The 17450-nt window shown below is 40.4% G+C and overlaps 1 protein-coding gene across 4 annotated transcripts in view; it reads left to right on the top strand.

Annotated features, from left to right (window-relative positions):
• bcas3 (BCAS3 microtubule associated cell migration factor) overlaps nt 1-17450 on the top strand; it is a 221795-nt gene that overhangs the window by 193531 nt on the left and 10814 nt on the right. For all 4 annotated transcript variants that reach the window (XM_053646445.1, XM_053646444.1, XM_053646443.1 and 1 more), the window contains one exon: nt 13109-13276. In XM_053646445.1, coding sequence (XP_053502420.1) covers nt 13109-13276 — 168 coding nt within the window. The remainder of the gene's footprint in view (nt 1-13108; nt 13277-17450) is intronic.

Here is a 17450-nt window from a genome sequence, read left to right as displayed (position 1 = left end):
CTCACCATAGAGAGACTGGATATCATTGTGTGTCCCAGCCAGTTCTGTCCAAATGCTTTTTTTGTATTTCTTTTGTGAAAGGTAGCAAAAGAAAAGATTGCTGAACAGCTTTCTTTTGTTCTCTAAGGACAATAATTCATCTGCAGTCTCACATGATAGGTGTGTGCGGCCTGGGTCTGCTGAGTTTTTCTGGACTGCATATATTTTTAGTAAGAGACATTTTTACTTTATATATACTACTATCATTTTCTTTGTAGCAGAAAGCCATTGAGCCGCCTGGTGCTGAGCCGAAAGCATCACAGCGCTGCTGGTCTGGCTGTTCTCAAATCAAATTAGCTAGTCCTCTTTTTTTCTTCCGCCCCATCTCGTGAGTGCACATGTACAAACATTCTGCGTGGCCTGCTAGTGTGCAAGAGCCTCATTACCGCAACAAACTGTCGCCCAAAGAAAATCAATGACGCGTCCGCCCTGCATTGCACTTAGTGTTGTTTGCCATCTGGAAATGGTTGAACCTAGAGTATTAACCTAGAGTATTCTTTATGCCTTTGAAATTATCCGATACCTCCAAAAACAATATTTGTTTATTTGGTTTACTTTATCTCTTCTTGTATCTGAAGCTAAATGAAAGGCAAAATTATTCTATAACTGGCAGTAAATTAATGCAGGCTGGGATGCAGGGCGTTACCATCTTTGTAATTTTATTATTCTACTTCTGCTTTATGCTCACATATTATCCAATTTTATTTTACCTGCTAATGCCAGTAGATAAGGTCTAACAGATGGGTTCGCATAAACGGCTTCATTTAATACAAAAGAGGAAATTTATTTGGTGAAATATTGTGTCATTATTTTTTTTTAAGTGGTTATGTGATTACATATGTTCATCTATCATCTATATGTTTGTGGCGCTGTGTATGTGTGTATGTTGCAGTAGGTGGGATGGTACTACAGTGAGCCAAGGAGGTTATGTGGACGTTGAGAGTCACAGAGAAAGAGAGTGACCTCAGGGGCCAGGTTTAAAAGCCAGACTCCTGTCCTCTCATGTTTAGCTTGGCCAGAGCCAGGGCAGATCGATGATCTGTAAAGTGGATTTGTTATTGCCTTGTTTGGTTTGGCAGCATTTGAAAGAAGACGCCTGATTACAGTCCCAGATGTCACTGCACACATTACCGCTCAGTGTGGAACTCACTGTGAAGCGCTTTTCTCTTCCTCTTTCATTCCGCTTGCTTATGGCTGCTAAACATCCAGTAGCTTTGCAGTTGAACTGTCTCTGTGTAAACAAGGTGGCTTTAAAAGTGACTCCATTCAGTTTTGGTTTTAAGTTGTTTAGCATTGATTCTGTCTGTAGTCTTTGACCCTTTGTTCCACCGAAGGGACCTTGTCCAACATCTCTATTGTTGCCTGAATATTAGTTTAGCATTCCAAATTGAGCCATGTCTTTTTCTTAATTACATAATGGGCTATGCTATGTGCACTGTTCTTCAGTCTGAAACCCTGCGTCAGTCTCCCTGCTCAGCGCTGATCACACTATGGAACATAAATCCTGCCTGGATTTACTTTTACTGTGTGTATTACATTTATTTACATATCAGAGGACTCTGTTAATAGGTTATAACCCACTCCACCATATATTGGCATTACATTTAGAAAGTGTGTGTGCATGTGCGCGTGTCTGAGAGCGTGTGTGTGGCCATATAAAAATACCCCTTTGACACTTTTACTGCAGGTAACTGGAGTGAGGAACTGTGGTACCTCATATGGTGGCTGAGAGGTTCTCATTTTGGCCACATGCAGCTCCAGTGTCACTGACTTATTCATTAACACACATTGACATTGACACACACATACACACACCAGTAATTCATACACTCATTGCTAATTACAGTTAATCACTGTAGTGCAGGTTTATTTAATCAAAGTACATCCCAGTAGCAAAAGTAGACTAATGCATGAGTCCTGATTAAATTAAATCAATCATTCACTGGAACCACTGAAACCTTTATAGAGTGTTTATCAGTATTAGAAACATGGCTGAATATTATTTGAGAGGTGGAATGAGACCAGCTAGAATTTGGCTTTATTAATCATATCTGATCTTCCTCAATGCCTACGAGAACTTGGACCTGACACTTTACTCCCCACAAACCTTAAAACCATTAACTTGATTCAAACCTTTCCTTGTGTAGTAAGATTACTCCTGCTTAAGAGGGTTTAGCACATCCAGATTAAAGGTGTCTTTATTATCAACTGGGATTTTGACAGATTTTGGGTGGCCTAAATTAAATCCTCTGCTGTCCTCTCACTGTTCAGGCAGTCATGACCTCTGCTCTGTGGACGCAGCCTTCCCGCTGGGCAGGTTAGCAAGCCGCTCTGGTCCTCTGGCTGATGCTGCCTGCTCATCAGAAAACTTGTTATTACATGGCAGAGACACCGCCACACGCTGCCACATCGGACTACAGCCTCGCGTTCAGCTCCAGCTCCAGCACACTTCCCTCCCACTAAACCTGTAATTGAACTCTTCGGCACAGCGCAAGAAGTGATTGTATGCAATTGTATGCAGAAGGTTTTTGGTTTTTTTCCCCTCCAAATTAGCCCTTTAATTAGGCCTACATCTTGTTTTTCCACTTGAGCGGCACTGGCTCTTTTTAAAAGCGGCAGGCTCTGTTAGGAACAGCAAGGCCAGAGTTATGGTAGGTTTCATAGAAAAACACTGATAAGAGGCTCTGCATCCCAGACGTGTCCCAGGAGGAAGCGAAGGAAAAACCTCCTTCACCCACATACTTGTATCCACTTTTGACTATCAACAACACACACACCTCAGATGTCACATTTGAATACTTAACCAGGTCAGATTTTTTTTTTGTTGAAAATATGCTGCTTAAACTTGTATTTACTTCATATATCTTACGATTATATATGCAGTATTGTGTAAAGAAATTCCCAAGTTAAGATGTCTTCAAAAAAAAAATTTAAACAATTATCAAAATAATAATTATTATTATTTTTATTTTTTTAGTCAACCATTTTCAAACAAATGAACCAAGTTATGTATATATTTTTTGCATTTCAAATGCAGATTTCAAATGAAATTGGCGTGTAGGTTGTTTTTGACTTCCTGGAGACCTTGCTACAGTCTCCGTTGCTGTAGGTGAACTCCAAGACAGCTCTGAAGATGTTTTTTATGAAAGACATGCTCCATTACATTAAAAGAAAATGCTTGGAAATCTCTTTTTTTTTCCTTTTCACATTATTTTGCAAGAATTTTGCACAGCATTGTACATTCAGACTGGGACATGGCAACATGTGGATATGATCAGGGTTAGATCTGAAATCCCTGTGGTCAGAGACACTCTCCAGTCAGGTGTAACACCAGCTCCAATCAGTCAGATCACTTTCTCCTGTGGTGCAAGCTCCATGCCACACATCATTGGCCTGATAAATAATGCTGGCTGACAGGCCAGAGCCCAGCAGACGAACAGAGGGAGGGGCTGTCCTCACCTTCTCTCTCACCGCCAGCTGAGACCTCCATACTCCAAACAGCTTCATTTTTTCCACTCTTCCGCTGGACGACACAAAGCAAATTGTTGCCTGCACGGCACTAACCTGGTTAACTAGCCAGACGTAGGAATCGCAGTCGCCATGTGCGTCTGAGCACCCTCCAACCCTGTCCTCTGCTCACCATCCTCCATGGAATCAAATGAGATCATATGCCTGGAGCCCCTGCAACATCCTGGGGACTTCCTTCCTATTTCTGCTTACATGAGAAGATCTAAATACTGTGCTGCTATTTATTTGGCGTGTGTTAGAGCAACAGTAAACAGAACGCAGTGCTAGTTTATGTTTTTGCTGGGTCATTTCCCGGATAGTAGTGTGAGCTATGAAGACATGCTTTGGAGTAAACAGAGAGGAAATAAATACAGGGAGTGAGTTAGGGACAGTGGAGGAAAGGGGACAGAGGTTATTCCTAGATAAGTGTGACTGGAGATTTTTGGTCACATATTAGCAGCCAGTTCTTTCTCTTAGCTGAGGGGTCAAGCTAAAGCTGACGTCTCTGTGTGGTTTGGAGGAGCCTGCTTGTCTAAGGGCTGTGGTCTCTCTGAGAGTGTGTCTGTGCTCAAGAGATACTTGCGGGGGAGGGGACGGGACAGGGACAGCAGAGTACTACTACTACTACATCAAATAACACCAAATTTATGATCTTGTGTTTTGTGTTCATCTTTTCAAGTGAAAAGCATTACCATTTGTATTTTATATGTAACAGAGTAATGCTTTACAGACTTCATAGACCACGTCTTCTCCCAATTTTTAGCGGAGCATTGAGTGTCAGAACAAATTGTTTCTGTTTGCGCAAGTTTTGACGTTCCCTTCATAGTATACACATAAATAATCTGCAAGTGTGTGGGGTTGTTTTTAACCCCTTGAACTTTGCTTTTTTGCATCTGGTTTTGAGGTGAAAGATGTAAACATGCAACTATGATGGAAGAAGTTTTAAAAAAAACAGTTAAAAACATTGCAGAACATCCAAACAACTCAAAGTCTAATGTATGGAAAAACTATTCAACGAGCAAACCGTTTTTGATGATCACCTCAACCAAGGATGACCATGGCATCTAATTACAGAAGAATAATTAAGGCTGTGCAGGAAAGCTCTAAAATAGCAGCCAAGTAAACCAGAAGTCTATTTGCAGGATCCAAATCCCCTATCAACAACAAGAACAAACAGGAGTATGAAGAGGATCCCAGAAGGGCTTTGGAACAATCTTATTGACAGATGAAGTAAGAGAGGAACAACAGAACATCCCAAGCACAACACCTCACATGAAAAAGACAACGTCATGGACATATGTGTCTAGTTGTAGAACTGAGCCACTAGTTTGTAATGATTTTGAACATGACAAAGGTCACGTAAGGTGACAAAGGTGTCAAAATGAATGTTGTCATGTGCAGAAGCATTTGCCTTCCCAATTCCAAAAAAAAAATGTTTTGGGTGAGGATAAAGTTTATTTCACTTGTAGAAGATACAAATTAAGTCAGAAAGCCCCCCACACACACCAAAAAATAGCACTAGTTGTTGTTAAGTCTTGGCTAAGCTTTTCATCTGAAATGCAAATTCCAATTACCAATTTTAAATCACTATCCAAATTATGTCTATTTGTCACGGCTTTCCGCTATGTAGTTCTTTCGAGTTGTGCTTCAATTATTACCGATACATTATATTTGTTAAACTGAAGGTGACATTACACTGAACCTGATGTTTTTGTATCTGTATACTGTGTGTGAATGCAGGGGTGTGAATTCTGGATATAAAGGCTTTATCCATCACTCACCTGTATGTTGGTAGACCCAGACAGCATTGCAGCTAAGCTTCCATTGATTGACAACATGGGTCTGATGGGTTGTTGGAGTGGGTCTGATGGGTTGTTGGAACAGGCCACAGCTTGATTAATGATCATCCTGACCTTTAGCCCCAAATTTGATGCATCTCATAGATCTGAGACTCTCATTCTGACACTTGGTGTGATGATGCACTGAGTTAGGATGGAGATGCGTGCACTTTTTAGCTTGCCATTTAATTTATGGATTTATGGATTCTTTGTTATGGTTAAATGTCACATCTGGAACACACAATATATCTAAATGTTTATAAGTTTATGGTAATATTATAAGATTGATGTTTAGTGTTGTGTAGTATATCTCTGGGTTTAGTTACTGTATAGAGTACAGCTGAACTCTGTCTTTGGTATTTGCTTTGGTATTTGGTCCTGCAGGACTGAATGGTGATGAGTATGTTCCAGCCTGTCAGGGAAGTAGAAGCATTCAAGTAGCTGTGAAACACATTAATGTCTCAGTATGAACAAGGTCTGACTCATTAAATGACTATGTAATGTAATCCTCTTTAAAGTCAATTAGGTGCCTTGCTGCTTAGACGTGCAACACACTAGACTCAGCTCCATTATTAGCTGCACCTAGTGTTGTTCCTTTCACATAGAGCAGGACTTATTTAAAGGGGCATATACTGCACATACTGATCCATGGTTAGCTTTAGAAAAGCTTAATATAGGAGCTGTGATGAATGGAGATGGCCTAGATCAAGGCAAACCTGTGTACTTACAGTATATATATCTGGCATATCCACACTTTGTATCTATGGTGAAAGATTGGACTGATTGGCATTTTAGGGTGCTCTGTGTCTGTATTTGTATGCGTGTTGGTGAACCTTTTTCATAGCAGACCTTAAGAGTACGCACTCCTCACCAGAGCTGTCAAAGCACTCGGCCACTCGGTTTGTCAGTAACAACATCCGACAGCATCTGCTCTGTGTCAAGCATAACTTTCCCCTTTAATCATTTCTGAGGCCAAGACTGTCTTTATTATTAATTCTGTCAGGCCCCACCCTAAAGCAATCTCAACTCTCAACAACCAACTAAAGGCTTACTTAAAGAGTAATGCTGTCACAAATGACATGGAATAAAATAACAACTGCCCATGCTGTTATAGGAAAATAATAATGGGTTGACATGATATGGCCTGAGGTGTTTTATTCCTCTTATACCATGGCAGTTTTCAATAATTATAATATTTTCATAATTTACAAAAACTACATCATTTACTTCCAGGGAACAAGTTAGTTTCTGTCATCACTTACTTTATAATAGCTATAAACCGTTGTTCTCTCATCAGCCTTTCTTTTTTTCACTCTCTCTCTCTCTTAAAATTAACAATACAAATAAATGCAGCTTGTCCAGCCGTCCATACTAAAGACTTTCCGTTGTTGGAAAACTTCAACTTTACAGCTCTACCTCTGACTGGTACAACACACTGACTCATTCCAAATATGCTAAATAAACATATCAATGATTACACATGGTTTCTATTTGTTTATCTGGAGCATCCACCACACAAATCTGTATGAAGTTGCTATTATAGAAATTATGAAGTATTAGAATGAGCGCATTAGTATTACTGTAGAAAATTAATCAACACTTTCTGGGCACTTCAGAATTGAGCGTTCATCAGTGCTGTGGTATAATATGATCTGTTGCTTTCCACAGAATATTCTCCACATTGTAGAGCTGTTCTACAGTTTGTTTTCCTCATGCTTTTATCAGTGGTTGATGCAACATGGTGCTTGGAGAGGGTCTTCTCTCACCATCCTGAGATCTAATTGGGAGTTAATTCAGAGGCACGTGTATTGGGACTGGGAATACCCGCAGAAATGATACCACTAGTAATCATGACTTACCCACATTGCTTTGATCATCCATGGTACTGAATCCAATTTTTACTCAAAAGTACACTCAGTCAGCTTCTGTGTGTATTTTAAAGTGCTCCTCTATGATCAATTTGTTTTTCTTTTTATGTGCTTATGGCTATGATCGTATGGACATTGGAAGCTTCTCTAATACCTCACTCTAATACAAATTCAAAGTCAGCTGCTAGTGTGTTCAGTTTGCTTATAGCAGGAATGTGAATGCTTATTTAAGCATCATTGTACAACCCCAATTCGGAAAAATTGGGACAGTATAGAAAATGCTAGGAGTGATTTGTAAATGTACTTTGACTTGTATTTAAACAAAAAATGTATAAAGACAAGGTGCTTGATGTTTTACCTAATCAACTTGAAATTGATGCATGCAACACATTCCAAAAAAGTTGGGACAGAGGCAATTTTGGACTAAGTGATAAGTTGAAATAAGAAGGTGATGTGAAACAGGTGAGGCAATCGTCTAATCATACTATATAAGGAGCCTCCAAAAAAAGGCCTAGTCCTTCAAGAACAAGGATGGGTCGAGACTCATGAGAACAGCATTCCCCAATGACAGATTGGTAGGATTTTGGGTATTTGACCTTCTACAGTGCACAATATAATTAAAAGATTTAAGGCATCCAGTCAAATCTCGATGCATAAAGGGCAAGGCCGAAAACCACTTCTGAATGCGCGTGATCTCCGATTCCTCAGACGTTACTGTCTTAAAATTCTGCATGAGTCTTTAATGGTTATCCTGACATGGGTTCGGGAATAATTTGGTAAACCTTGTAAGTCAGTCAACACCATTCGTCGCTGCATCCACAGATGCAAGTTAAGACTTTACTGTGCAAAGCAGAAGCCATACATCAACACTGTCCAGAAGCACTGCCAACTTCTCTGGTCTCGGTCTCATGTGAGATGGACAGTAGCACAGTGGAATCGTGTTTTGTGATCAGATGAGACAACATTTCAAATAGTTTTTGGACAAAACAGCCATCGTGTTCTCGGGGCCAAAGAGGAAAAGGACCATCCAAGCTGTTATCAGTATCAGGTCCAAAGGCCAGTGTCTGTCATGGTATGGGGTGTGTCAGTGCCCGTGGCATGGGTAACTTGCACATCTGTGAGGGCATCATTAATGCAGAAAGATATGTACACATTTTGGAGCAACATATGCTGCCATCCAGAGCAAGACAACAGCAAACCACATTCTGCCTGGATTACAAGCGCATGGTTGCGTAAGCAGAGAATGCGGGTGCTAGCAGGGACTGTCTGCAGTCCTGACCTGTCTACGCCTGAGAATGTGTGGCGCATTATGAAACGCAAAATAAGGCAACGAAGGCCCTGTACAGTTGTGCAGCTGAAGAAATGCATAATGGATGAATGGGGGAAATTCTACTTGCTAAACTTAACCAACTGGTGTGTTCAGCCCCCAAACTCTTAATAAGTGTTATTAAAAGAAAAGGTGACGTTACAAAGTAGTAAACACTGACTGTCCCAACTTTTTTAGAGTGTGTTGCAGTCATCAGATTTGAAAAGAGTGTGTATTTTCAAAAATGAACTAAATTCACAAAGCAAAACATCAAATAATGTGTTAATAATGTGTTCTCAGTATAATACAGTGTGAATTGAATTTTCAAATGTCTTTTTTTGTTTTTTGCATACTGTCCCAACTTTTTCGGAATTGGGGTTGTACTTCAGTGTGAGTTCCAGCTTAACATACCTATATAGCTCAACTATACTTGAGAAAGGAATGTTATTATTATATATATACAGCATATACATATACATTATAGACTACTTATTTCCAGTATGGGCTGTTTAGGTGTTTGTAGTTATATTTAGTGTATAATGTAATGATCTTCTGTCCAAGTCCTTCTGTTTCTGATTCCAAGTTAAAGCACTGATTCTGATTATATAACATTGTCTCTCATAGCTCACACCCATGTTGTACTGGCTCAGTTGTAGGTTGACTGATTCCCCATCTCTCACAGTGAGTCATGCTTCTGTGTTGTCTCTTTCTCAGAGGCCTGAATATGTTTTAGATCTTTCACAGCTAGCCTGAGGAATGCAGACATGTAGTCTCTAAATCAAAAATCCCATGCCTTGCTTAATCCACGCGAAGTTTAGGAGCTGAAACAGAACAGTGTGACATGACAAGACTGGCTCCTATTCTTATTTGCACACCTTTTTTCAATGTGAAATGACAAGGCTTTATCACCTGAAGTGGTATGAAGCGGGATTTATCTTAGCTTAGCTTTGATCTACCCATTTTAAGAGATGCAAGTTCTCACACCCAACTTAGGGCTGAATGGGATCAGGGTGTATAGGTGCCACACACACTGCTTCAGACCTACACTGCACTCTATGCTATTAAAGGTTTAAGTCTAATTGTGAAAAAAGAGTGTAGGACTGAGAATGCATTGTCTGTGTGGGCTCATATGAGTAAAAGCACAGCATGGTTATTGATGGGATTACTAACACTCTTGGTGCTAAAGAGGGTGAGAGAAAAGAGAGTAGTGAGGAGTTAAATGATTTAAAAGCCGACGTGTAGTGTAATGAAAGGATGGAGACTCGTGTCTCTGAGAAAAAGATTTCCTAAAAGCTGCGTATCATGCTGTTAATCCTTAGAGCTTACACATACATTAACACTTGCACAACGCTGCTAAAGGCTTCAAGTTCAGGGTCTATATTGCTTCTGCAGTGATACCTGTGCCTGTGGTGCTGCCAGTCTGGTGTCTCAGGAGTGCTTGATGGTGTGTGTGTGTGTATGAGAGAGAGAGAGAGATGAGTAGCACTTTAGACTAACCTGTATGTGAAAGACTATAAAGGGAGGCCGTAGACAAGAAAGCCAAAGGTTACAGAAATAAAGCCAGGAAAAGTGCCCAGTGTTTTGCTTATCTGGCAAGTTAGCTAGTGGGGACACTTTAAAGAGGACGTGCACTCCAGCAGATCCACTGAAAGTTGATAAGTCCTGTCTATGTCCTCTGATCTCGAACACCATTTAAATCATTGACTGTAATGCTGGCTGTAATGACTGCACAATTTTACCACTTTTTATGCTAATTTCATTTTTGAAAGCTGGGAGTTCTCAATTCTGACATTAGCATGCATAGTGTGATGCAGCTTTTCTAGACTGGAGTAGTGTTTACTTTTTATTTTTGGTTGTTTTTTTCACCCCTGCTGTCAGTTTCTGATTTACACACTGGATTTTCCACGAGCCTACTAGTTGTTTTTCAAATGCAGGTGACTGTCATTAACAGACCTGAAATGTGCTTTTCCAGTCATAAATACTCATTTACCTGAATTCATTTATGACCCTGTAATAAAACTTAATTGAATTAATCTCACCTCATGTGATCCGGCCGCTCATTTAGGAGTTTGGGTTGTTATTTCATGCTCTGGTAACCCAGCGACCAGGTAACGTGCGTCCCGTTGCCTCTGTCGTTCGTATGGAAAGCTGGCTCATCTGACACGAGGCTTGGTTGTAAAGGTGAACACACGCTACATTAAATCCTCAAATCACAGCAGTGTGAGATAAACAGACCTACATTCTCCAGCAGCTGGGAGAGGACAAATCCACACGGATTCTAGCGTAATGAAAAACACTTTTTTTGTTGTTTGTTTCATCTGAACATCATCTCCTCATTGCTCAATAGTTCAAATGAGATTTCCAAGAGCTGCAAAATCAAACAAAAAATTTAACGGGCACATCTGGGCAGAAGGTATGGGCCATGTGGTGCTGCTCTGGACACTGATTTCTCAATGTACCGCTCATCCTCTGGCAGGCGTTTATTATTTAATTGGGCAAGGTCTCAAGCTGAGGGGTGTGAAGAATGAGGAATGCAGACTGTGGCAGGTTGTCAGCCAGTCTGATGAAGAGCTCTCCCTCGGTGGACGGCATGAACTCCTGACCTCCTCTTCCCTTCTGCCGGTGTCATTCTGCTGCCCGACTGCCCCACTATAGCTCTAAGATTGAGAGAGACAGAGCTCTCCCAGTTCCTAAATTGTCAATCAATCTGTTGCTTTCATTTTTGCCTCCATTTTTGCTTCTTTGTATGACTTACTATGTTGCACGTTACTACTTTTTTTTTATCCAAATGTCTGAAATCCATACTTTAAGGATAGATCAGCAGGAGTACAGGGAATTCTGTGTAATAGTGCCTGCCTCTGTCTCTCTCCAGCTTAGCTTTGATTCATGCGTGCACAACTGCTGGCCTGTTTTTTGTAAACATACACACTCCGATTAAATCCCAGCTAAGCCTCACAAATGTTCAGATATACACACATGTACTTTTCACTCTATGTGGATACTCCAATCTTCGCTAGGTTTTACGCCAAAATTACAAGTCCCACCCTGCGGCGAAGAAAATTCAATTCTAACTTCAGATGTGTGATGCAACGTTCTTATGCCACACAGATCTGTTTGTGTGGTCATGGTCCCGCACTGTGGCTTTGAAGCTGGTTCCATTGGAGTGTACACTTTTTTGAGGAGTCAGACACGGGACAATCAGCTTTTTATGAAGTGGTTATCTGCAGTGTGTGTCTGGCTGGCGTGGTGTTTTACAGCAGATAGCGGTAGGCCCCCGTGCCCCTATCAGAAATGGGCTGCTGGTCGGCCGCGCTTCTCTCTCGCTTGTCATTATGGCCTGTCAGAGGCCTGGAGTGTGGCTGAGGCTGTACAGGAGAACACAGGCCATTGCAGATAGCCACTGGCCCAAAGATCAAAAGGCCTCCTTTTGAGCGTCTCTGATAACCCAGCTGTACTTCACAAAGCGCATAAGTGTGTGTGCAGAGACACCCCAGAAACGCCACTGTCTCACACTTCTTAAATACACCATTATAGGAGACTCTTAAATGCTTATTTCTTTCTCTTAACTCATCCTTTGCATTACTCTAGTTGAGTTTTAACATACCCAACCAAAGAACTAGCATCAAAATCATAATAAATGATTGTCTTTTTGTGGTTTTCTGTAGGCAACAATGTGCGTTAACTTTTTGATCATGTAGCATGCTTGAGATTATATATTTTTTAACTCCATAATACTTAAGTCTAAATTCCCATAAGTGATCACATACTGTGAAGAAGACAGGTATATAATAAACGTTTTCATTTTAATGTTTAATGCGTGGATCAGTGAGTATTTCTTTATTTTTTATGTGCAAATTTTTGCAATACAATTTCTTGCCTCCTGCTACCATAACCACAGCATCAATTTTTGGTCAAATCAACCAGTATAAATCCACTCAGAATTATATTTTTAAGATTTAATGCTACTATTATCTCTAATTTTTATCTAATTCATAAGGCTGAGCAGATTCTTGATCCTTACATGACTCACTGTAGTGGACTGACATGTTCACTCTTCTCAAAACCCCTCTTCTTGACTCTACAATAAAATAATAATTGCATGTTTTACTGCTATACTTATGGAGACACGGCCAGTAGGATATGATGTACAAGTGAGAAGGGTTTATTACATATTTTAAATACCTTGAAGTTGAGGACTTAAAAACATATTTTTCTCATTTCTAAGTCGCTTTGGATAGAAGCGTCTGCTAAGTGAATAAATGTAATGTAAAGGTAATATTTGGAGATGAAGTTAAGTACATGTGTGTACTTATGTATTTTTATTCTAAATTTAATTTTACAAATTATTTTCCCCTAACATGTGTGCACTCTACAGTCCTGATAGGGGCCAGTTATTTTCTCTCTGCTGCCCATTGTAAAATGTCACAGAGATTTTGGATGCTGACTACAAGGGTTTAAAACACAGTTTATTAATATATTCACAGTACATCACTGAAGCTCATATGTTCAATCTCTCTCTCTCTCTCTCTCTCTCTCTCTCTCTCTCTCAGGCACATTTGACCACAGTGTGACCCTGCTGGAGGTGTGTGGCAGCTGGCCCGAGAGTTTTGGATTGCGTCACATGTCCTCTGTGGAAGCCACAGACGAGGGCTTGAGGGAGAGGCTTGCTGAAGCCATGTCTGAGTCACCCAGCAGAGACATTGTAGGCTCTGGAACAGGTGAATTACAAAGTCATGACTGTTCTTCTCTTTGCATACATACTGACAGCTTCATAACCATAACATCATTTGTACATCTTTGTATATTGTCTTTCAAAGATTCATGTTTATGTATTTTAGGCCCATATTAAAAGTGAACGCTTCAGTGCTTTTGTAGCATTTCAAAGAAATGAGGCATGCTCATCTAACTCATTGTGACAGGACTGAAGGCTTAGTTCCAGTTTTCAATCCATTGCAATCTGTTTAAAAACTCCTCATCAGGTGTCATCTCTATTAGCCTACTCACACGATTAGTCATCACTTCAGTTAGCTCTAATGGTTTTTAGCTAGTTAGCCTATTTTGTTTCGTGTACCGAGACAATTCACAGTTAGTATGACTCTTTTACTGTTTTTTCAAGTTTAGAAAAATGTGAAATTCCTCTAAAAGACATGGTCCTGGCATATTAAAGTGATTTCTTATGAAGATCAACTGGGAAATTGCACATTTTGAAATAATGAATTAGGTTGTCTTCATTGAGAAAGGGAGCAAAAAGAAGGAGAAATTGCCATTCTGGGCAATCCAAATGTTTAACTCATTTAAGACGCTGCAGTTCTGTGGTCCTCCCCCTCACCGAACAAGAGTCCCTTTGATTTCTGAAGGAAGATGGAGGCTGAATCCTGCACGCCGCTGCTTGGAGCAGCAAGGTCACAAGGCCCTAATGCACTTAGCATCGACTGGCCCTCTCTCGTAGCGCGTCTATTAGGCACTAATTTGATTTGTACCTATTCATTTGCAGTCCCTGCAGCAGCACCGAGTTGGCCCTCTTCGTAATTGGTTCTGTCTCTATTTTTGCATCATTAGATTAAGGCCGACTCCCGGACACTTGTAGTCTGCGCTTGTCCATCCATTTATACAGCCTAATGTAACACAAAATTCATTACTGATCACATTACACTCAACTTTTGGCCATCTAGCAAGGCAGATGAACACATAGTTAACCCTTTGCTTCAGTAGAAAGCCCAGAGCATTGCTCGGAAAATGGATTGCAGAAGGAAGCGCTAAACAAGGCACTCAGGGACCGGGGACATACTGCTGGAGCCTCTGATGAGATACGACTATCATTTTTATCAGCCTGCGTCTGTGTCTTAGCCAGACGCCACGGCTGTAGTTGAAAACCATCCAGAAAAGAAATCTAATCATATGCTTCTGAACTACCACAGAGGATTAAGATGAGTAAATAGTGATATTCCTCCACTTATCATTACTATTATCTCCAATAGGAATGAGTTGCATACAGTTACTTGGTAGGTTTTAGGATTATCAGATGACTTGAAATGTGTGTGTGTCTGTGTGTGTGTAGTGTTAGGTGGATTACATCATATCTGGAGTGGTGTATATCATACCCAAAAGCTCTCTTTATAGTAGTAACACACTCCGTTTGAGGCAGCAGGTTCAGTGACAGTCACTTTGAAAAACGGAGGCAGATGGTTCCGCACTTAAGATCTAACGCACGTCTTTTCTTCTGGAGAAGATTCCACTGCCTTGCTGTCATGGGACAAGACTTATTTCTTTTTCTCTTTATGTTCCTCTCTAACTAATTCTCCATCATTGCCTCCATCTTGCCCTTACCTCCTATCAGTCTTTCTCTGCTGTCATGTCTCGCTGAAGCAGCAGACAGGCAGCAGGCCACTATTTCTGTTCTTCAGAGAAAATGATCTTGATGGGTTGATGAGAAGGAAGTCTGTTCTGCCCCGCCCTGAGCAGGTGATGGGGCTGTTTTTCACAGACTCCTGAAACGCAGTCATCCTGAAATTAGATTTCAGCCAGTGACATGTTGCAAATTAGATTTTGGTGATTGGTACTAAACCAACATAAATTCCATTTAAGCAGGGGAAGAGTACAGGACTGCAGCATTTTCGGTGCCTTGAGACACTGCTTTCCCTCAAGTTCATACCACCAGTATGCCAGTTTGTACTGAGGTTAAAACAAGTAACAATATTTAATAGTTTAATACAAGTACCCTTGTATCTATTTCTCTTATAAACCTGCTGCATTAAAGTACACCAAAACATCAGTGGAAATTCTTCTTACTACCAGCCTTATAATCTAACAACCTACCTCACAATATTTATGTGCTTAATCTTTTCTGATGCATTTAAAACAGCTATGGTTCTGATTCTCTGAAATCTTAATCATTTCAGTTCATATTTGCAGTCGTACTTTTGTGAGGTGAATTGCAGTAATGTAATTGTAGGGGAAGGATGGCTTTTGGGCTGTCGGTAGATGGCAATGGAAAGGAGTGAGGAAGATGCGATTCGTTCCCTGAACTAACAGCGAGTGCTCCATTTAACACTTACGAGAGCCAGTGCCTTTTTGTGTACTTGACAGAGAACCTACACTGGCCTAGCAGGTCACACCACAATGGCTGCTTTGTTGAGAGGATGTTTGTGACGGTTCTCAAGTACAGAGTCTTTCTCCCAGAACATCCTTTAGCATTCCTTCAGGGGAGTTCCACACACACATATACACACACACACAGACTCTCAAGCAGACACGCATGGACACGCGTAGGTGAACACAAATGGCCACATGTATACATACAAACACTGAAAGTTCGTCACACATGCATACACACACTTAGACAGGCACTCACACAGTCATGCCTGAAGGTTAGTGGGAAAATATATGCTTCACCTACATAAGTATACACTCCTTATAAACGTGCGTGCACACACACACACACACACACACACACACACACACACACCCCACTAGGCTGCAGTCTGCTTTACTTGCAGTATTTTTGTACTGGAATAGGGAATACTACACTCTTATACCACAGCACTGCTGAAGGCTTGATCCAGGATTGGTCATTAAGGGTTGATTCATTTTCTGTAACAGCAGCTCTGACAGTAGTTCTGGCTGAAAGGTTTGCATTAATGAACTCATTCTACTACATTGTTGTTTCTGTTGTAACAACTTGTATGTCAGATGTTCTATATAAGTGGATTAAAAACAGTGTGTAATTGTTGATGATGTGAAATTTTGTCAGGGGACATTTATTTAGCATTTTTGGAAGGAGTCTCCAGTGTCGGTGCTTTGTAACAGTCAGAGGTAAAGTTGTCCAACATGGTAAAATCTTCAGGACAGAGGGCTTTGAAGTTTCACTATAACATTACAATCTGCATTCTTTTTTTTGTCTCTTTAAGAGAGTGAGAGAAAAAAAGGCTGTAAGAAACTTATTACTATAGATCTCTTAATTACAATCATTAGAACTATAATTATAGTTATAACTATTATTAGTGATAATAGGAACTAACTTGTCATGCAACATTAAATGTAACGGTGAATGGGTAGAATGTACAACATGTGGTTGTGTAATTGATTAAAAAAAATAATAATAATCAACATTGAGGTGGTAATAGTAACTCTACTTCCTCATCACACCACTCCACTGTTGATTATTTTTCTAGAAAAGCACGCCCCAGCATGTTTTATTACTTACATAGCGCAAAGTTCTAACAGTTAGTAAGACGTGCTTCATTGCCAAAATTCTGTTTTAGTCTGCTAACAGTCTCGAGAAGGTCTGTTTATTTTCCAGCCACTCTACAATGATCAAGATGACCATGACTCAGTGCTCTGGTTTGCTATTGAAGCATGGCTGTGATTGAGCTGTGCTTAGGCAGGCTTTGGATGCAATCCACAATGAAATGAAAGAACTGCCAATTCTACCACTTTCTTTTTTCTTCTTTTTATTCCTCTGGTCGAAGACAAGGATGTACTTTACATTTGACAGACACGGTGGTCAGGAAAGCTTTACAAGTGCTGCTTTAAAAGTGCGCTTGAATGACACTCAATGACATTTTTGGGACAATGCAGGCAAAGACACTCTGGCACACTGGGACATATATAGAAGCAGAATAAAGTCCCGGTCAGCTGTGTATTAATATACGGTGATAGCCAGCAGCTGGTGTGTTTGCTAGATTAATTCATCCTTCCGAGAAACCCATGAGTAATCTTTGGTAGAATAAAGATTAGATCTTAAATCTCAGTGTGACGTATTCGCATGGCTGCCTAATATTAAAAGATAAAAGAAAAAGTTTATCACAAATATGACATGAATGTCCTGTTTAACATGACGGCAGCTCGTAATCATCTCCTCCTAATAACTAAGTGGGCTCATCAAACATATAG

This window comes from Ictalurus furcatus, chromosome 17 (assembly GCF_023375685.1).
Source record: "Ictalurus furcatus strain D&B chromosome 17, Billie_1.0, whole genome shotgun sequence".
NCBI classification, from domain to species: Eukaryota; Metazoa; Chordata; class Actinopteri; order Siluriformes; family Ictaluridae; genus Ictalurus; species Ictalurus furcatus.
The sequence above is the reverse complement of the archived record's forward strand: the minus strand, read 5'-3'. Positions and strand labels throughout refer to the sequence as shown.